At 35.7% G+C, this 23,249-nt stretch overlaps 1 protein-coding gene across 6 annotated transcripts in view; it reads left to right on the forward strand.

Moving 5' to 3' along the window:
• Positions 1-23,249, forward strand: part of PLSCR4 (phospholipid scramblase 4) — a 56,443-nt gene that overhangs the window by 16,700 nt on the left and 16,494 nt on the right. For 4 of the 6 annotated variants that reach the window (XM_033212392.1, XM_033212395.1, XM_033212393.1 and 1 more), the window contains 4 exons: positions 1,497-1,541; positions 3,202-3,229; positions 4,379-4,489; positions 18,787-19,022. In XM_033212392.1, coding sequence (XP_033068283.1) covers positions 3,223-3,229; positions 4,379-4,489; positions 18,787-19,022 — 354 coding nt within the window. In that variant the 5' untranslated portion in view covers positions 1,497-1,541; positions 3,202-3,222. Of the gene's footprint in view, positions 1-1,496; positions 1,542-2,055; positions 3,061-3,201; positions 3,230-4,378; positions 4,490-18,786; positions 19,023-23,249 lie in introns of those variants that run through there. The other 2 variants (XM_033212396.1, XM_033212391.1) reach the window with 2 other exon arrangements.

Below are 23,249 nucleotides of genomic sequence, written 5' to 3' on the forward strand. Positions count from 1 at the left end.
AGGTATTTTTCTTTTATTTAAACTCATTGAGATTAGTTGCTTTGTAATACTTTAAATATTTCTAAAATTTTACTAATTTATTTTTTCAAGTTATTCAGTTACTTGAACTAGATTTGAACACTTAATAATACCTGGCATTGTTGAGAACTGTTATTTTTGTTTACATTGAGTTAGTCTCAGACATGCCTGATCATAAGGATCACCTAGAACTGTGTTAAAGGTAAAGATTTCCAGGCCTGGACCCCAGAGGTGCTACTTCAGGTTTGGAGTCCAGAATTCTATATTTTTTCCAAGTTTTATTTTGAAATTAAATATTTAAAAATTAATATTCAAATTTATTTCTTCATTGAGATTCAGCAATTGTTAAAAGTTTGCCACTATAGATAGCTAGATAGGTGATAGGTGGACAGATAGATAGATATAATAATTTGGCCTCTTTTCACTAAGACATTTAATTATCTTTTGTAATTAGTTTCCACTGTGGCTCCTTGATAGCTTGTAACCTATAGTGTCTAACAACAGACCATTACTTGGAAGAAGCTGACACTCAGCAAACAACTGTCAAATGGTTCTTGTTTATTGTGAAATAATGCCATACATATAAATATGCATATTTAAACGTATACATACCCTTTAAAAACTAATGACAAGACATTAGCCTTGTTCTTATCACCCTAATAGAACTTTAATATTGGCAGGAACTTAGGGTTCCTTGTGGGCCACAACTAAACAGCCACCCCTCATCACTTCTTTACACATAACCCTTTTCTGAAATTTGGTGTTTTTAATTCCCTAGCATTTTGTTAAAGTTTTCCTCTATATATTTATCAGATAAAGTGCTTTGTTTAGAATTCCTGCTAGTGAACATTCTTACATGGAATCATACTACATGTATTCTCCAGTGATTTGCTTTTTCTGTTGTGTTGTAACTTTGAGATTCATCTCTGTCCACCTGCACAACTGTAATTTGTTTTCACTGCAGTATACTATTATATCATGTGAATGTACCAGAATTTATTTATTCAGTCTACTGTTGATGGACATTAGGCAAGTTTTCGTTTCTTTTAATATGAATAGTGTTATCAAGAACATTCTTGTCTATATCCTGTGTACATGTGCAAGATTCACTTGCAGGTACATACCTAGGAGTGTCTAAAGTTCTGGAAACCTGTCGTTTTCCTCACCAACAGGGATTACCATCATTAAGGAATATGACTAACTCCTTGAACTCCCTTGCCTGGCCCAGAATTGGGTCTGACTTTTTGGTATGTCCCAGAATAAATAAATAAATATATATATATACACACACACACATACATTTATATTATTTATAATTATATATTATGTGTATTATTTTATATTTAAATATTATTTAATATATTTAAAATATAAATGTAAAAATGTATATTACATATTAAATATATAGTTAAAACTTTTTACATAATATGTATTATATAAAAATAAATACATATCTTTAAAAATATATATTTTTTAAGCTTCAAGACACATCGGGCACCGTACAACAAACTGCAGCTCCAGAGGTGAGTGGAGATGGTCCAAGACTGGTTAAACTTTCATCCATCTTGGCAAGACAATCATTTCAGCTGGAAATCTGCATACTGGCTCATACTGTGGCAGTTTTCATTGACTCAGCTCAGTGCCCATATTGATGATTCCCTCATATGGTGTTTGAATGCTTCTTTGACCTACTCTAACTTTTTTACTGCACTTGGATGACACAAATGACTCTGCACTCTTATAAACATGATCACATCTTGAAAAGCACATAGGCTTAGGATTTAGAAGCACTTTCCTTTAGCACATTTGGCCATTTACACATTAGAGAGTTGTTATAACCAGAGATATATGAAAAGCATTGGGCCCTTTGCCTAACATCTGATAAGCATTCAGTAAAGTATAGCCTTTGTTAAAAAAAAAAAAAAAAAAAAAGTATAGCCTTTGTTGATATTCTTTTTGTTATTTGTCATTACTCGGAACTCAGAAATTCAGATATACTATAATTCCCTTCTCTAATAATGGCCACTTTTTTTGCCTGATTGAATTCAGAAAATTTTACCTTCACCCTCATTTCTTGTTTCAAATCTCATCTCGACTTCTAGTCTCCTTCTCTGAGTTATTCTCGTAATGTTCCTATACATATTTTTAATTTAAATGTTGAACTTCTTTTGGTCTCTTCCTAAACATAACATGTCCTAGTCTAAACTTTCAATTTTTACTCTCCTTCATCCCCACTATCCTCCTCTCTAGTTTTGTTAATAGCATCACCATCAACTCAGTTACCTTGGGCTAAAACTCAGAATCCTCTTCCACTCCTCTCTTTACCTGAGTCCGTCAGCAACTTCTGGAGGCCCTGCTTCCAAACCGTGTCATGCCCCTGACCACTCCTAATCCTCTGCAGTGTCACCTCCCCTGTCTAAGCCGGCGTCAGCTCTCACCTGAATTGCTGCTGGCATCCCTCACTGCTCTCTGCTTCTACTCTTTCTCTCGGTGTATGGTGTCGATCAGATCTGATCACTCCACTGACTGAATCCTCCAGACTTCCCAGTACCAAATACTGAAAATGCCAACCACCTTGCCATGGCCTTCAGATGAGATCAGACCTCTCTGTCTCCATGTCTTACCTCAGTTCCCTTCACTCACTGTGGCCCAGTCACTCCTAACCGCTTTCTTTTTTCCTCCCATCAATATCTCAAGCTCACTGCCATCTCTGACCCTTTGCACTAATTTCCTATCTTCCTAGAACTCTCTTCCCACAATTGTAGTGTAATGTTTATTTTTCATAGTTCAAACAGCTCAAAGGTCACTTCCTGAGACAGGCTTTCCCTGACTCTCCTAGAACTAACCATCCATGTTTCTCTTAAGCCTGTTACATTGTTTTCCTCATAACTGTACTATCTATAAACTTCAACATTTCTTCACATGTTTTTTAAAATCTCATCCTACTACAATATAAACTGCAGCACAGTAGGCGGCAGAGTGTCTGCTTCACTGCTGTACTCTCAGCATCTTTATTAGCGCCTCGTACATAATAGGTGCTCAGTAAGTATTTGTTGAATTAATGAAGGGACAAATGTAACTAGAGGTTAAAAAAAATTACAGAAGTCCTTACTTGTGTCACTGAGTAGTAATACTATTTATTATGTATATATTTTAAAGGCATTAACATTTTTTATTTTTCAGGATTAATTGGAATTCTTCGAAATGTCAGGTAAGTTTTTGTGAATAAATTTGAATATGCTTTATTTTCAAATGTGAATTTTGTGATTATTTTCCCTAAGGGGGACTTTATTTCATTTTGATTTTTTTTGTTTAACATTTGGCAAATATAAACACGTGTGTGTGTGTGTTGTGTATATATATGTGTATATGTGTATGTATATATTTATTATTTATGTATATAGATGTTCCTATCATTGTCAGAAAAAGATTAAAAAGAGACTTAAAGTGGGGGTACATATCTACTGAATAATCTTTGAATTTGTGGGGAAAATTAGGTAATAAAAAAAGCAAGATTAGGAAAGCAGTTCTGCAAAGAGAGGTTGTAGTAATAAAGAGCCTGTGGCAAGGCCCTGCCTTGGTAGAGGAGGGTAAAAGTAGGCCTTGTATTTTCTAGTAGCTTACATAATGAGAGAAAAACCACATTTATGGATTTTTGTTTGCTAGGAGATAAAAGTCAACTGGTTGTTTAGGAAACAGCTTTTTTTGTAGTAAGCTCAGATAAATTAGTCTCTAATCTCAATAAGAAGACAAGGTGCAACATCATGAAACTGACTTCAGTACTTCCCTTGCAGCAATTACTGTGACCTAGATTGCTTTTAGAAAGAATACAGTGAAAATGTGAGTCACTGGAGATCTAGACTAAACTATTGCTAATTCAGTTATGTGTGACACCACTGTTTATTAAACCATTATGTGTTTATGGTGTTATGTTGTGAGTCTTTTTAGACAGCACTTTCCAAAAAGAATTAGGAAAAAAATCAATTTCACTCTCTAAATGCCTGTGTTCTCCATATTATGTAATGGGAAAAATAATTTTTGCTCTTATGCCAGGAATTTACTTTGTAGGTAAGAGCATCAGGGCATTTGAACAACTGGTATAAAAGCTCATTGCTTTGATCACAAGCACAATATAATTGTTTAGTTCTATTTTTAAATATATGTTCAGTTTGAAAATTCATGAAATTTATTAATAGGTAGTGTCTCATATATGATGAATTCTTTTTATAGGAAATATAGGAGTGTATTTCCAGTTGATTATATTTCTTGTTGCATACCAATAAGAAAAAAAAAAAAGAATGCATTTTGTCATCATATTATTGTTTCCTTTGTAAGTCATGTTCCCTCTCTTCTCCTGAAGGTGTAGTACCCACAGCCCCTGAACAGCCTGCAGGTGAAATGGAAAATCAAACAAAACCACCAGATCCAAGGCCTGATGCTCCTCCTGAATACAATTCTCATTTTGTACCAGGTGGGTTAAATATTCATAAAGAATATTCTCCTTTCCTAAAAACCATACTAATGATTAAAATTGCTTTTTAAGTTAACAAATTAATTGACTGATTTAATAAGTAAATAAATATTGGATGCCGATATGGTGCCACATAGTTTACTATCTGTCAGTTAGAATACATTCCTATAGCCATAGGATTTACAGACTTTTAGAAGGAAGTTGTGCAAGTATTGATGACATTCTCTCCATTCTATATGGAGATATGAAGAGAGTGTTGTAAGGACACAGAAGAGGCCGGGCGCGGTGGCTCAAGCCTGTAATCCCAGCACTTTGGGAGGCCGAGACGGGCGGATCACAAGGTCGGGAGATCGAGACCATCCTGGCTAATACGGTGAAACCCCGTCTCTACTAAAAATACAAAAACTAGCCGGGCGAGGTGGCGGGCGCCTGTAGTCCCAGCTACTCGGGAGGCTGAGGCAGGAGAATGGCGGAAACCCGGGAGGCGGAGCTTGCAGTGAGCTGAGATCTGGCCACTGCACTCCAGTCCGGGCGACAGAGCGAGACTCCGCCTCAAAAAAAAAAAAAAAAAAAAGGACACAGAAGACAGTATCTGACATTGCCAGGGATTTGAGGAAAGCCCTGACTAAGGAGGTCAGGTTTTGCTGTCATGATAAAAATTTCACAAGCAAAGAAAAAGGGGAAAGGACTATCCTTAGCAGAAAGAATCATGTCCGAAAGTACAGGGTCATGAAAGTCTGGTGTGAGGCATGCATGAGACACATGGCAGATGTGCAGAGAAATGGAAGTGAATGGCCATGGGTGCTGATTAAGGAGTTTATCTTTCTGGCAAATATTTTTATAAGTCTGAATGCACTACTGGTGATGTCTTGGGAGAATAAATACTTATATAGTGCTAGTGTAAATGTGAGATATTTCGATCGTTAGAAAACAATTTGGCCAAGTTTAAAATTCTAAAAATTAAAAATGCCCTTACTTTTGGCCAAGAAAATAGTTTCAGTTAGTATTGTCTTTGAATACATTTTAATGACTTACATAATGATGTAGATACTGCAGTAATATTTCTTTAAAATATATATTTACGTGTATATTTAGAAGTAGAAACCATTGCGTTATGCCCTGAAGGGGGAAAAGAAACCGTGATATGTACAATATAATGGCAAAAGGTTTTTCGTTTTTTTTTTTGAGACAGAGTTTTGCTCTTGTTGCCCAGGCTGGAGTGCAATGGTGCGATCCTGGTTCACCACAACCTCCGCCTTCCAGGTTCAAGTGATTCTCCTGCATCAGCCTTCGGAGTAGCTGGGATTACAGGCATGCGCCACCACACCCGGCTAATTATTTTTTTCAGTAGAGACAGGGTTTCTCCATGTTGGTTAGGCTGGTCTCGAACTCCTGACCTCAAGTGATCCTCCCACCTTGGCCTCCCAAAGTGCTGGGATTACAGGTGTGAGCCACCGCGCCTGGCCGAAGGTTTTTTTTTTTTTTTGGCTCTAGACATATGATTCATGCAGCTCAGGTGGCTTCTTTACCTACAGTGTTTTCTGAAAGCATCAGGATTTCCTTTTTTCTCTTTTCCTAATATATATGTGTGTTATGAGGATAAAATGCATTATAACATACTGCGTTAATAGCTTGCTCTTTCCTAAATCCAGGGTATTAAAAATTAAATTATTAAATTATAATCATGCTTTATCTGATAGTTTCTCTATATGTCACTTCAGTGACTTCCAACATGATATACAAGATCTATCTTGTATTTACCAATTACTCTATATCCAGAAACCTGGACTCCACTAGAACAGAAACTTCACCATTTCTGAGAAAAACTTTGGTTATACATCATGTTCTCATCTGATAAAGCATATGCCTGTTCTTCTCTATATCAATAATTCAGCAAGAGAGTAGGCTACATCCTTCAAATTAAATGACAAGATAAGTCGTAAAAATATTACAGTTCAGACCACACAACTAGTGAATTTTCAGTTATAAAATATAGCAAAATTTCGCTCTGATCGCCACCTAGTGGCTAGACTGTAAACTTACGAAGACTGACCAAAATTGTCACTGTGAGTCAAATTAAGAATCTTGAAATCTGTACTCGAATTATTTAGTGTTAATGAATTTATCTAAATTTCTTTACATAATTTCAATTTGCATTATAGTGTTGGATATGTGTTCCCACCAAAAGTAATTTTATCCACCATTCTTGTTTAAAAGAATAAAGAAACCTTTGTTATATTTAGTATTAAAGAGAAAATGGCATGATTTCCTGATGTTCAAAATAACTAGGAAAACTCAAATCCTATCAGGCAGTGTTTCTTACACCATTATTCGTACGATAACACTCCATAACAGAGGTCTTTATTTACATAAGTCTGAGATGCTATAATTACACAAAGTTAAACTTATTTTGTTTTGTTTTGCTTTGTTTTCCTGCAGAAGCAATCAGAACTCTTATGAAAACTTAAAAGCTTAGAAGAAAGTATAATATACCAATTTCTCACATATAACTTGATCGTATTTTTTCCTTCTTTTATCTCTGGACAATACGTACTTATAACAAAAATCGTTCAATTACATAAATGTGTATTTAATTTTAAAATAAATATAAATTTAATTTTAAAAAATATAATCTCCGTACGAATAGCCTCAAAATCTAAATAGTAATTTTTTTCTGATTTATTGATCTTCAAGTTTTATAACATGAGTTGCTTTTTTATTAAAAGTACATGGTAAATTAATCATTAACTAATTGAAGTGATATAATTAATATTCTTGATAATTCATATGATTTTTAGTTGCATTGTTATTTTTAATAATGGTTAAAAAAAGAAGGTATGGATATCTGATTTCTAGTCCAACTTGGATACTCTTAAATACAATTCTTAAAGGAATTAAAGTGTATTCTTCATGACAAACTTAAATACATACTTTCCTTCACTTTTTTCCAAATACATTATACTTTTTTCTCACTTAACTCTAATTTGACATTGCTTCCTGTTACCATTTTTTTTTCCTTTAGTCTGCTTACTCTCAGTTTCTGTCAAAAACTGTGTCCCTACTCTTAAAAGCTGTTGTTCCCAGAATTATTTGGTCTACTCCCCTGGTCTTCCCTGCCCTTCCCCATCTCCTTCTCTCTCCTCTCCCGGTCACCCTTCCTTTTACACACTCTTCTAAGTGATCTTGTTAATACTGAAAGTTTCCTTTTCCTTCATCACTTATGAGCTACATACCCACAGATCATGTCAGTCTGCTAGTCTCTAAACTTGCACTTCCAACCGCCTATAGACTGCTTCTCATGAAAAACCATTGAATCTCAAACTCAATGACAACCAGCCCAACTTTGTTATCTTGCTTCTAAACTCTATTTTTTTCCTCCATTCTTCCCACACACTAGAGGCCTGTAGGATCCCAAGCCAGAAACTTGAGAATCTTTTCTCATATCCAGTCCACTTCAAAGTCAATGTTGTATCTTAAATGTCAGTTACTATTTCTCCACTCTATGCTCCTTTCACCAAAATCAGCTTTCCTTGCCTTCTAGCCAGACCTTCCTGCCTAATCTGACCTCCTATATAAGTAATTCTAGATGTAAAACTAATCACTTTACTTTGCATTTGATTGGCATAAAGTTCAAAGTCTTTCATAATCTTCATTCCATCCTATCTTTCTAGCCTTGTCTACTAAATCTTCACACACAGCGGTTTGTCTTGCAATAGTGGACCTCCTCTATGCACCTGCTTGTTCTTGTTTGTTTGCCTGTAAAACCTTTCCCCATCATGGAGATGCTGGTTAGGTCTAGTGGGTTAGCACCTATATCGTAGTATACCTTCTCTGCATAGGTTAGGTACCCCTCCTGTCTAATCCCTTAACACACTATGCATCTACCTATGATTATGCCAATTACTTGCTTTGTGACCATTCACCTTTTTTTATACATCTTTGTAGCCTCCACAGAACTTGCTGCCCTTGGAGATAGGCATGCATTTGTATGTCTTTCTGTCTTATATTCCTAGCAGCAAGCACAGAAGCTGGTCCTTGAAATGGGCTTGAGGAATATTTCATAGATAAAAGAATCTTTGATTTATCTCCTGGCCTTGTTTTTTAGTGTTAGTAGAATTTCACGATTCGTGACTATTATGAGTGGCATTTTTATGAGTAACCAAAATGTCTTAGACTTCACCTTCAAAGACGACTGGCTTTCTCAGTCTTGGTTGACCCCAGACTACTGCATAGTCCCATGATGTCCCATGGAGGTGAAAGGGTAGAACTTAAGGACTTAAAAATAGCTGCTAGCTAGAGATGCCAATCCAGTGTATAGGCCAAAGCCTTCCATAGAATCACGCCTGCTGTGCTCTTCTTTCTTGCCTCTGATCTAGGAGGAGTATTAACGTGATGCATTTAAGGACATTTCTGCAGTCAGAATGCTGGAATTCTAATTCTCCTCCTTATACATCAGCTAGTGACTTTCACCAAGTTATTTAACCTCCCTATGCCTCAGTTTTCTTCTCTATAAATTAAGGATAATAATAGTATCTACTATATAGGGTTGATGTAAAGATTACAAGATTTAGTACTTGTAAAGTTGTTAGAATAAGGGCTGGAATATGATGAGAGCTCAATGAGTGTTAGTTATTATCTTTCTTTTTCTTTTCTTTTTTTAACAAACATAGCTTTCTCTAATAGGACTTTCTTCCAGATCTGCGTGGTATCCAGGACCCAGTTCTTTGGGGGCTCTGAGAGAGACCATAATCTCCACCTTATCACATTTAAGTGAATTTTTAATTCTGCAAGAGTGACCTTTTCAAAAACCAGCTGCCTATGGGACTGTCTACATTTGTTTGTTTGTTTGTTTGTTTGTTTTTGAGACAGAGTGTTGCTCTGTTGCCCAGGCTGGAGTGCAGTGGCGCAATCTCGGCTCACTGTAACCTCCGCCTCCCGGCTTCTAAAATATTCTCCTGCCTCAACCTTCAGAGTAGCTGGGATTACAGGCACGGACCACCACGCCCGGATAATTTTGTGTTTTCAGTAGAGACAGTGTTTCACCATGTTGGCCAGGCTGGTCTCAGACTCCTGACCTCAGGTGATCCACCCACCTTGGCCTCCTAAAATGCTAGGATTACAGGCGTGAGCCACGGTGCCCAGCTGGGACAGTGTCTACATTTTTCAGGAGATGTCAATCCCTTCCCTACAAAGCTGTGTGGCGTTGCTCTTTGATTACAAAAGACAGAAGATTTGCAAGTCCTATAGACTTACAGTTCCCAAAACTGAGTTTACTTAGGGAAATGTAATACCATTTGTGGAGCTGTAACAATACAGCCCAAATTGGGCTTCTACTGTTGTAGCCTTGTTCATTTTTGCACACTTATCTGGACACGAGGTGAATCTCGGCTTCTAACATCTTTCAGCTGTCATCTGGACTGAAAATCCAGTAATTTTTGGGCAGATACACAAAAAAACACATATACATACATATACACATATTACAAGGAAAAGCGGTAATTTTCAGAAGGAAACTACAGTTTAACCTATATTTAGGTAAGATTTATTTTTTTCTTCAAGGTGGAAATCTACAGAGAAAAATCTCCAACCATAGTAAAAACAAGCACTTATATGATTATACATTGCAATGTTGCAACATTGTTTCCATCTTTCTCATTTCAGAATAGAATCTTTGCTTTCCTTTTATTAGTTAAGTAAAAAGATCTGTAAATCATTGGCTTTCAAATATTCTTGATGATAATCTAATATAACACATAGTGAACAATACATAGATATATTCAATATATTTATATATTAGTAACACAAGTTTCACTAGACAATACTGAATATAAAGTGAATATATAGCATACTAATAATACAGTTTCATATTTTCTATTTTATTCTTTTCTAGTTGACTATATTTTCAAAATTAATATTTGAATTATTAAATTGATTTTAATGATCTATGAATATTTCTTCAGTTTGCAAAATGCTGTATCAAAACAGTGTTTCTCAAACTTAGTAGTTGATAAGAATTGGTGAAATATCAGACAAAATATACTTGGAGAAAAAATTATTACTAGAGATGATGGTCATTTTATAATAATGAAAATGTCAATCATCACGAAGACAGAATGAGTATATACATATATACACATAAAAACAGTGCTCCAAAATATATGAAGTAAAACTGGTAGAATTGAAGGGTGAAATAGGTAATACAATAAATAATAGTTGGAGACTGTAATACCCCACTTACAATAATAGATAGAACAACTAAGCAGAAGATCAAAAAGGAAACAGAAGATGTGAACAACACTATAAACCAAACTGGGCACAACAGACAGTCTACGACAGACACCCTAGACATAATAGCATAATAGAACACTCTGCCGAACAACAACATAATACACATTCTTCTTGAAACATATGGCATTCTACAGTATTGTGGTTAGGTCATGAAACAAGTCTCAACAAATTTAAAACAATTAAAATCCTATAGAATATATTCTTCTACCACAGTGGTAGAAGAATACTTTTAAATGACAATGGGACAAAAAAAAAAAATCACACACAGGGAAATTAGAACGTACTTTGAGATGAATGAAAACAAAACACAGTATACCAAAACATGTGAGATATAGATAAGAAGTGCTTAGAGGAAAATTTATAGCTATAAACACCTCCATTAAAAAAAAGGAAGATATCAAATCAGTAATCAAACTTTCCACCTTAAAGAAAAACCAAGCCAAGCAGTAGGAAATAATAAAGATTACAGCAGAAATAAATAGAAAAAAGAAAAATAAAATCAGCAAAACCAAAAAATTGTTCTTTGAGAGGATCAACAAAATTAAGAAACCTTAAGACAAACTGACCAAAAATAAAAATGAAAAAAAGCACCTCAAATTGCTAAAATCAGGAATGAAAGTGAGGCTATTACCACAGAGAAATTGGAAGTATCTTAAGGGAATAATATGAACAATTGTTTGTAAAATTTATTATATGCCAATAAATTAGGAAACCTAGACGAATGGACAAGTTCCTAGAAAGATACAAACAATTGAAATTGACTCAAGAAGAAACAGAAACCCTTAACAGACTTATATAACAAGTAAAGAGATTGAATTTGTCATGTAAAACTTTTCCACAAAGTATAGCTAAGGCCTAGATGGCTTCAATAGTGAATTTTGGCCGGGCACGGTGGCTCATGCCTGTAATCCCAGTACTTTGGGAATCCGAAGCAGGTGGATCACCTGAGGTCAGGAGTTTGAGACTAGCCTGATAAACATGGCGAAACCCCATCTCTACTAAAAATACAAAAATTAGCTCACACGCTCCTGTAATCCCAGCTACTTAGGTGCCTGAGACAGGAGAATGGCTTGATCCCGGGATGCAGAAGTTGCAGTGAGTGAAGATTGTGCCACTGTACTCCAGCCTGGGCGACAGAGTGAGACTATGTCACAAAAAAAAAAAAAAAAAAAGGAAATTTTACTAAATGCTGCATGAAGGTTTTAAAACCAGTCATTTACAATGTCTTCCATAAAAATGAAAGAATAGTGAATTCTTCCTAGCTAATTCTGTGAGGCCAGTATTACCCAATTAGCAAAATCTGACATAGATATCACAAGAAAAGAAAACTAAAGATCATATCCCTAATAAATATAGGATCAGACTTGCTCAACAGATTACTAGCAAACCAGATTTAGGAACATAAAAAAGGATTAAATGCCATCACCAAGTGGGATTTATCCCAAGGTAAGATTGGTTTATCATATTAAATATCATATTAAAACCCATCAATGTATGTGCTATTTTAATAGAATATAGTACAAAAACCACATGACCACATCAGTAAGCACAGAAATCACACTTGACAAAATACAACATCCTCCATGATAAAAACACTTAAGAAACTAGAAATAGGAGGAAGTCCCTCAATCTGATAAAGACTACCTGTGAAAACTCACACCAAACATTATATTTAGGAGTAGAAACTGAAAACGTTCATTTCATCTAAGATCAAGAATGAGACAGGATATCTTTCTTGCCACTTCTATTTAGCATTGTACTGGAAGTTCTGGCCAGAGCAATTAGGCAAGAAAAAGAAAGAAACAAAACTATCTCCATTCACGGAAAACATGATCCTATATATGTAAAAAGTCTAAGTTGGGTGCAGTGGTACACTCCTGTACCCCTGTAGTCCCAGCTACTTGGAGGTTAGGGTAGAAGGATTGATTGAATTCAGGGATTTGACACTGCAGTGAGCTATGATCATACTTCTGCGCTTCAGCCTGGGTGACAGAGTGAGACCTTGTCAAAAAAAACAAAAGCAAAACAACAAAAAAAAACATATATACACACAACCAGCACAATAAATAAGCTCAGCAGTGTGTTAGGATATAAGATCATAATACAGAAATCCAAATGTATTTCTATATATTAACAATAAACAATGTAAAAATGAAATTAAAATTATAATCCCACATATAATAACATTAAAAATAACATACCCAGAAATAACTTTAATAAAAGGAGTAAAATATCTTTCATATTGAAAACTATGAAACATTGCTGAAAGAAACTAACGAAGACTACGTAAGTGGAAGGGCATTTTACAGGTTTGAAAAGTAAATATTGTTACATGGAAATGCTCCTTAAATTGATCTACAGATTAAACACAATTCTTATCACAGTGGAATTTTTTTAATTGGCAAGCTATTCCTCAAATAATATGGAAATGTGAGGGATTCAGAATAGCCTAAACAATCTTGAAAAAAGAATTAGAGGACTCACAATTCCCAATTTCCAATTTACTATAAAGCTGCAGAATTCAATACCATAGTACTGGCATAAAGATAGACCAATGAGATAGAATTGAGAGTCTAAGAAGTAAACCCAAACATCTGCAGCTAACATTTTTGACAAGCATGTCAAAATAATTCAGTGGGGAAAGAATACTCTTTTCAGCAAAGGATCTGAGACAAATGAGTATCAACATACAAAAGAATGATTTGAAACTGTGTCTCGCCCTATACACAAAAACTCTAAATGAATCAAATATCTATGTGTTTGAAAGACCTATGTCTAAGAGTGAAAACTATAGAATTTTTATAAGATATAGATGTAAGTATTTATGTCCTTGGATTAGGCAATAGTTTCTTAGATATGATATGACACTCTAAAGCACAACCAACCAACAAAAAATAAATTGGACTTCATAACAATTAAAGAGTTCTGCACATCTAAGGACACTATAAAAGAGAAAAGACAACCTACAAAATGAGAGAAAACACTTGCAAACTATCTGGCAAAAGACTTTTTATCTTGAATATATAAAGAACATTTATAACGCAACAATACAAAGACAAATGATTCAGTTGTTGTTGTTTTTTTTTTTTTTTTTTTTGAGACGGAATCTCGCTCTGTCGCCCAGGCTGGAGTGCAGTGGCCGGATCTCAGCTCACTGCAAGCTCCGTCTCCCGATTTTAGGCCATTCTCCTGCCTCAGCCTCCCGAGTAGCTGGGACTATAGGCACCCGCCACCTCGCCCGGCTAGTTTTTTGTATTTTTTTTAGTAGAGATGGGGTTTCACCCGGTTAGCCAGGATGGTCTTGATCTCCTGACCTCGTGATCCGCCCGTCTCGGCCTCCCAAAGTGCTGGGATTACAGGCTTGAGCCACCGCGCCCGGCCATGATTCAGTTTTAAAGTAGGCAAAAATATTTGAATAGATAGTTCTCCAGAGAAGATATACAAATGGCCAATAAGCACATGAAAAGATGCTGAACATCATTAGTAATCAGAAAAATGCAAATAAAAATCACAATAAGATACAACTTCATACCCACTAAGATGACTAAAATAAAAACAGACAATAACAAGTATTGGTGGAGGATATGGAGAAAGTAGAACTCTCATATTTGCAAGTGGGCATGTGAAATTGTAAAGCCACTTTGGAAAACAGTTTGGCAGTTAATAATGGAGTTACCAAATATTTCAGCTCATTTCACTCTTAGCTAGAGAACTGAAAACATATGTCCACACTAAAACTTGTACATGGAGGATCACAGCAGTGTTATTTATAATAGCCCAGAGTGAAAACTACCTGAATGTCCATTGACTGATTAAAGGATACCTAAAATGTGATATATCCATACAATAGAATACTACTCAGCCATAAAATGGAATTAAGTACTTATATGTGCTACAACATGGATGAACCTTGAAAACATGTTGAGTGTAAAAAAAAAGACATAGAGGCCTATTGTATGTTTTCATTTATATGAAATGTGTAGATTAGGCAAATCCACAGAGGTAGTAGTGGTTTTCAGGGACTGTGGGGAAGAGGAAATGGAAATTGCTGCTAATGGGTATGGGTGTTCTTTCTGGTATGATGAAAATTCTGGGTTTAGGTAGCAGTGATGGTTGTACAACTTTGAGAATATACTTAAAACCACTGAATTTTGCATTTAAAAAAAAAGAATTGATGAAATAAAATGTTTTGTTAATCTTAAGTTTTGCTGTAGAGATCCTGATGCAATAGATTGGAATGAGGCCCAGAATCTGGAATTTTACTAAGAACTCCAGATTATTTTGAAGGACTTGGTATATTGAGTCACAACTTAAGAAACAATATGTTGAGGTGATTTTTTTTTTCTAAATTTAAACATCTATCTTTGAAAATCTGAAAAATCTAGTTCCATTTTTAAAAATTGCCTTCATGTCTTGTCACCAAGGCTTCAGATTTTACAGTTCAAGTCTTAGGTAGCATTCCCTGCTAATAAAAAGTTGTTTTATTTAATTTAAACTAAAATAGATCCACAGTTGGACCCCTATATTTGTGAATTCTTCATCCATGGATTTAAAAAAGTTTGGATTAAAAATATTTTAAAATCACAATTAAAAATAACAATAAAAATTATACAATAAAAATACAAAAACAATTTATATTAGCATTTACATTGTATTAGCTATACAAAGTAATCTAAACATCATTAAAGTATATGGGAGACTGTGAGTAGGTTACATGCAAATACTACACCATTTTATATAAGGGACTTAAGCTTTTGTAGGTTTTGGTATTTGAGGGAGTCCTGGAACCAATCCTCCATGAATATCAAGGGACGACTATACTGAAATCTTAACATAAAATATCTTGACTTACACAATTTATTTTGTTTTCGACCACAAGACATTATTTCTTAAATTCTCTATTAAAGGAGAAAAACCTTTCTTTATCTGAGCCTGGCCTTCCTAACATTTCAGAGAACATCACTTGTGGGCTGCTGTGGCTCTGCTACTCACAGAATTTCAGTTAGGGCTACAACACCTTCGCGATAAGTTAGGATCTGTTGCATATTTCTGGGTAAACAACCAGGACCCAGTTATTTATAAATTTTAATTAATTAATCTTAAAAACTTGGAAAGTGAAACAAAAGTAAATTAACAATGATCAAAGTTATTCAAAAAATTCCTAATAACCAGAGCTAGATAGATATACAGTAATGGCATTCTCATACCTATTGTTGGCAATTCTTTGAATTTAAAATAGTGAAATGCAAAGTTACCACTGCTTATCTTAAGAGACCTTGATAAAAAAATTCCTAAAGTCAAACATTAGCTGTTGTGTACTAATTCATTTTTATGAGTACTCTTTTTTAAAAAATATTTTATTTCCATAGGTTTTTGAGGAACAGGTGGTATTTGGTGACATGTGTAAGTTATTTAGTGGTAATTTGTGAGATTCTGGTGTACCCATCACTCAACCAGTATACACTGAATCCAATTTGTAGCCTTTTATCCCTCACCCCCTTCCCATCATTCCCCCTGAGCCCCCAAAGTCCACTGTATCATTTCTATGCCTTTGCATCCTCATAGCTTAGCTCTCACTTACGAGTGAGAACATGCGATGTTTGGTTTTCCATTCCTGAATTACTTTCCTTAGAATAATAGTCTCCAATCACATCCAGGTTGCTGTGAATGCCATTAATTCATTCCTTTTTATACGTGTATGTATACGCGCGCATGCGCGCGCGTGTGTGTGTGTGTGTGTGTATATATATATATATACTCACATTTTTCTTAATCACTCGTTGACTTGATGGGCATTTGGGCTAGTTCCGTATTATAGCAGTGAATTGTGCTGCTATAAACATGCATATGCAAGTATCTTTTTTGACTTCTTTTCCTCTGGATAGATATCCCAGTAGTGGAATTGTTGGATCAAATGGTAGTTCTACTTTTAGTTTTTAAAGGAATCTCCACACTCTTTTCCGTAGTGGTTGTACTAGTTAACATTCCCACCAGCACTGTAGTTCCCTGTTCACTGCATCCATGTCAACATCTATTATTTTTTGATTTTTTGATTATGGCCATTCTTGAGGGAATAAGGTGTTATCGCAGTGTGGTTTTGATTTACATTTCCCTGATCATTAGTGATGCTGAGTATTTTTTCATACGTTTGTTGGCCATTTGTATATCTTCATTTGAGAATTTTCTGTTCATGTCCTTAGCCCACTTTTTGATGGGATTGTTTGTATTTTCTTGCTAATTTGTTTGAGTTCCTTGTAGATTCTGGATATTAGTCCTTTGTCAGATATATCAATTGTGAAGATTTTTTCCCACTCTGGGTTGTCAGTTTACTCTGCTGACTGTTCTTTTTGCTGTGCAAAAGCTCTTTAGTTTAATTAAGTCCCACCTATTTATCATTGTTTTTGTTGCATTTGCTTTTGGATTCTTGATCATGAAGTCTTTGCCTAAGCCAATATCTAGAAAGGTTTTTCTGATATTATCTTCTAGAATTTTTATAGTTTCAGGTCTTAGATTTAAGTCCTTGATCCATTTTGAGGATCCTTTATCCATTTTGAGGGATGAGGATCCAGTTTCATTCTCATACATATAGCTTGCCAATTATCCCAGCACCATTTATTGAATAGGGTGTCCTTTCCCCACTTTGCTTTGTCAAAGATGAGTTGGCTGTATTTGGGTTTATTTTTGGGTTCCCTATTCTGTTCCATTGGTCTATGTGCCTATTTTTGTACCAGTACCATCTTGTTTTGGTGACTATGTCCTTATAATATCATTTGAAATGATATGTGATGCCTCCAGATTTGTTCTTTTCACTTAGTTTTGCTTTGACTATGCAGGCTCTTTTTTGGTTGCATATGAATTTTAAGATTGTTTTTCTAGTTCTGTGAAGAATGATGATAGTATTTTGATGGGAATTGCATTGAATATGTAGACTGTGCTCTTAAAGCATGATAAAATGCTGTATCCATTTAAGGAAATCTAGGTTCCTTGACAGACTTATAACGACAAAGATAATTCATCAGATCTCTGATTGAAGGTGGAATGAGGAGAAATGGTAGAGGGATAAGTGCTGTGGGCTGAATGTTTATATTCCCCCAAATTCACATATTGAAGCCCCATTTCCCAATGTGATGTTACTTGGAAGTGGGCCTTTCAGAGAAAATTAAATCAAAAGGGTGGAGCCCTCATGATGGCACTCATGCCCTATAAGAGGAGACATGAGAGGGATTCTTTCTTTCCCTCTCTCTCTCTCTCTCCCCCTTCACTCTGTGAGCATATAGCAAGAAGGTGAACATCTGCAAACCAGGAAAGGCTCTCACCAGGTTTGACCATGCTAACATTTGTCTTTGAACTTCCCAGCCTCCGGAGCTATAGGAAAGAAATGCTTGTTGTTTGAACCACTCAGTTTGTGGTATTTTGTTATAGCAGCCCAACTGCTAAGAAAATAACCTTAAGAAATTGAATGTAAAAGAGGTCAGGATTGGGGACCAATCTGAGAATTCAATAATGAAGATATGCATAAGTGATGGGATCAAGGCAGCCTAAAATATTCATTAAAAGCACCCCTTTGAAATAAAGTAGACATTATTTATGTAACCATAAACAATAACAATAGACATAATAACAAAAATTTGCAGGAGTAATTATATGTAGTAATTATATGTTAGTAATTAATCCCAACCTCATTAGGTAAGTTTATTATCTCCAAGGAGGAACCTAATTTATTAAGAAGCTAACATGTTGGTCTTCTAATGTTTCAAAACTTATTTTTGTACCATTGAAATGGGAATAATTATAAGGTTTAAAAGGATTAAATGAATTAATATGTAAATAAGTCTCCCTAATACATCGTTGGGTCATATGCAACAATGATCTGCATAAAGTGCAAATCAAAAATGGAACAAGTTGTTATATTTAAGTGGATGTCGTGTGATCTATTTCATCTCATGTAAAAAGTTATGTTAACTTATAGTGTTAATAATGTATAACACTTTGAATTCTTTTGAACACAGGACCCCCTGGAACAGCTGTCCCTCCACCTGCAGGCTACCCAGGAGGCTTGCCTATGGGATACTACAGTCCACAGCAACCCAGTACCTTCCCTTTGTACCAGCCAGTTGGTGGTACCCATCCTGTCCAGTATCAGCCTGGCAAATATCCTGTGCCAAATCAGCCTGTTCCAATAACATGGATGCCAGGGCCAACTCCTATGGCAAACTGTCCTCCTGGTCTGGAATACTTAGTTCAGGTACTCCATGAAAATACAAATTATTTTCTTATGAAATGTGACCATATGGACCCAATAAAAAGAAAGAAAAAGCAGAACAGAGTGAATAAAGGTAGATGGGTCAGTGATAACAGATGCCATTTGTGAAACTATAAGAATAGTGATACCAGTTTCAGAAATGTGAAAGGGAAGTAGCAAGTACAAGGATGTTTATAGTGGGATGCGTATGTTTCATAAGGGTTTATGTTGAGCTTCAAGGCATACAAGATGTTTTCTTGAAAGAAGTGTACAAATAGAAATCAAAAACTATCATAGAGGGTAGTTGTGTTATTTGCTTAGAAATACAGAGTTCATATCAATAAAAGCAGCACAAAAGAGAACAAAACACAACACAGTGGATAAATTGCTGAGTGCCTTAGTCCATTGCTTTTGACTACCATCCATTATTTTCATTAGCTACTCTTGCCACCCCCAAAAACATACAATATAAATAAAAATAATGAACCCTACAAAGAATATTTCTTCAGGCCGAGTTCCAGAGACCCCCTTCGTACAACATAGTAACTCCCTAATTAACCTAGTCTATATAGATATTCTGCTGCCACCAGGGCATCCAGATCAAAAACTGGGTAATATGCAAAGTTTGTGTATAATTAGTTTTGTTTAAGAACCCATGTCTGAAACTAAAAAACCTGCTTAATGAAAATAAGGTAAAGCTGGCAGAGTAGTTGCCTTTTATTTGTGGCATTGATTCCTATGGTGTCAGTTACCCATGGTCAACCAGGTTCTAAAAATACTAAATGGAAAATTCCAGAAATAGACCATTCATAAATTTTAAATTTATTCTGAGTAGCATGATGAAATCTTGCATAGTCCCTCTCTGTTCTGACTGCCACATGTATCATTCCTTTGTGCAGTGTATCCACGCTATACATGTTACCTGTAGTATACAGACCGAGTCACATAGTAGCCATCTTCGTTATGAGACTGACTTACAGTATCACGGTGCTTGCATTGAAGTAACTTATTTTACTTAATTATGTCTCCAAAACACAAGAGTAGGAATGCTGGGAATTTGGATATGCCAAGGAAAGACCAAAGAGAGGCCATAAGGTCTTCCTTTCCATGTAAAGGTGAAGGTTTTTGACTTAATAAAAAAAAGAAATTCCTATGCTAAGGTTACTAAGATCTACAGTAAAATTAATATGTCCATGAAATTGTAAAGAAGGAAAGAAAAATTTGTGCATAGTATATACAGGATTTGGTACAATCTGTGGTTTCAGGTATCCACTGGGGGCTTGGAAAGTATCCCCTGAGGATAAGAGGGAGACTACTTTATTGGAGATCCGATAGAACCTTCTGAATCTTTTTTGTTGTTTTTAGAGAAAGGAGTGCTGAAATACATTATAAAGAAGAAACTTCCCAATTCAATACTTACCTCCCCAGGTTGACAGCCAAGTATTTCCTGGAGATATGTCATTTCTCTTTTCAATTCTGTATATTGACAGGGACCCTGATAATCTTCTGTGCTGAAAACTATTCATATAATATTATAGCATTGGTGTATAGAAGTCAATATAGTTGGATCAGGAAAATTTGGATTTTACAAAAGCCAAAATTTATCCTAAATTATTATTTGGACAAAATATTGACAAAATGTAAAGCCGCTCATTCAGGCGAAGTGCTAGAGTAAACATCTACATTATTTCAGAAGATAAAATATTTGTAGCTTATCAAGTTTAGAAAGTCTCATTTCCATATGTTGTGATAAATACAGAAGTTGTTCTTGGGAATCTAACATCTTCTACAGTTCTCTTTTCAAATTGTATAGCTTAGTTTATTTAAATTATAAAAACCTGTTTCTTAATTTCTTTTATGATTCTTTTTTTTTTTTTTTTTTTTTGAGACGGAGTCTTGCTCTGCCACCCAGGCTGGAGTGCAGTGGCCGGATCTCAGCTCACTGCAAGCTCCGCCTCCCGGGTTTACGCCATTCTCCTGCCTCAGCCTCCCGAGTAGCTGGGACTACAGGCGCCCGCCTCGTCGCCCGGCTAGTTTTTTGTATTTTTAAGTAGAGACAGGGTTTCACCGTATTAGCCAGGATGGTCTCGATCTCCTGACCTCGTGATCCGCCCGTCTCGGCCTCCCAAAGTGCTGGGATTACAGGCTTGAGCCACCGCGCCCGGCCTCTTTTATGATTCTTATGAATTATCCCTTTTAGGAATGTTTAGAGTTAAAGAAATCACTGAAAAAATAAACAAAACACAGGTTTGGACCCAGACAAACCAGGTTTTTAATTCTATCCTACTCTCTCGTAACGCTAAAACCTTGATAAACTTTTCTAACCTCTTGCTGATTGAATTTTGTCATCGATAAAATAGTATTATCAATACCTACCTTATCAGATTGTTAAGAGAATTTTTAATGAGATAAGGGTCACAATATGCCTAATATTTTTTGAGCATATAGGGCTGTCCCAATGGATGAAAGCTGTGTGGCTGTTACTAGCTTAAATACCTTCTTACGGGTGAATGCAAGACATAGAACCAATCTTTTTCTGCTATCTACCCTAGTCTTTTTGAGCTCTCACATGAAGATTACATGAATCTTTATCAAGGTTACCAAGAGTCCTAAAACATCCAAATTAGCATGATTGTATTATTTCCAGAGTCTTGGCTTTGCCAGTGACTTTACCAATTTGTCAAAGAACTGTCCCTTAACAGACACGTGTTACTGAGCTCCGGGGAGGGACATAATAATATTGAAATTAGGCCAGTTAATAATGCTGTGATGGCTTCTGAGTGTTCAAGTGAAAGAAACAATTTCACATCTCTCATTGTAAATAAAAAAGCTGGAAATGATTTAGCTTCATGAGGAAGGCATGTTGAAAGTTGAGACAGGCCAAAAGCTAGTCTTCTAGCACCAGTTAGCCAAGCTGTGAATGCAAAGGAAAAGTTCTTGAAATTGAAAGTGATATTACTCCAGTGAACATATGAATGGTGAAAAGTAAAAGAGCCTAATTGCTGATATGGAGAAAGTTTTACTGGTTTAGAAAGAAGATCAAACCAGTCACAACATTTCCTTAAGCCAAAGCATAATTCAGAGCAAAGCCCTATCTCTCTTAAATTCTGTGTAGGCTGAGAAAGGTGAGGAAACTACAGAAAAAAAAAAGTTTGAAGCTAGCAGAGGTTGGCTCACAAGGCTTAAGGGAAAAAAAAAAAGGTACTTTTATAACATAAAGTGCAAGGTGAAGCAGCAAGTCCTGATGTAGAAGCAGCAGTAAGGTTTTCAGAAGATCCTAGCTAGAATAAGATCATTGATGAAGGTGATTATACTAAACAACAGATTTTGAATGTAGTTGCAGCAGCCTTCTGTTGGAAGAAGATGCCATCTAGGACTTTCATAGCTAAAAAGTAGAAGTCAACGCCTGATGTCAAAACCTCAAAGGACAGACTGACTGCCTTGATAGGGTCTCTTGCAAAGCAGTGCTACTCACTGACAACACATCTGGTCACCCGAGAGCTCTGATGGAGGTTGGAGGTGTATAAGGAGATTAATGTTGTTTTAATGCCTGCTAACACAACATCCATTCTGCAGCCCATGGATCAAAGTGTAATTTCGATTTACAAGTCTTATTGTTTAAAAAATGAATTTCATTAGGCTATAGTTGTCATAGATGGTGTCATTTCTCAGATGGATCTGGGCAAAATAAATTGAAAACCATGTGGAAAGGATGGTCACCATTCTAGATGCCAGTACGGACATTCATGATTCATGGGAAGAGGTCAAAATAGCAGCATTGACAGGTGTTTGGGAGAAGGTGATTGCCACTTTTATGGATGATTTTGAAGGGTTCAAGATTTCGGTGGAGGAAGTAATTTCAGATATGGTGGAAACAGCAAGAGAACTAGAATTCAAAGTGGAACCTGCAAATGTGACTGAATTGCCACAACTCATGATACAACTTTAACAGATGAGCAGTTGCTTCTTATGTATAAGCAAAGAAACTGCTTCCTTGAGATGGAATTTACTCCTGGTGAGAATTCTGTGAACATTGTTGAAATGACAACGGTTTTAGAATATTACACAAATATAATTGATAAAGTAGTGGCAGGTTTTAAGTGGATTGACTCCAATTTTGAAGGAAGCTCTACTGTGGTAAAATACTATTAAAGAAAATTACGTGCTACAGGGAAATCTTTCATGCAGAGAAGAGTCAACTGATATGGCAAACTTCATTATCTTTTTGTT

Source organism: Trachypithecus francoisi, unplaced genomic scaffold (genome assembly GCF_009764315.1).
Source record: "Trachypithecus francoisi isolate TF-2019V2 unplaced genomic scaffold, Tfra_2.0 Lachesis_group0, whole genome shotgun sequence".
Taxonomy (NCBI): Eukaryota; Metazoa; Chordata; class Mammalia; order Primates; family Cercopithecidae; genus Trachypithecus; species Trachypithecus francoisi.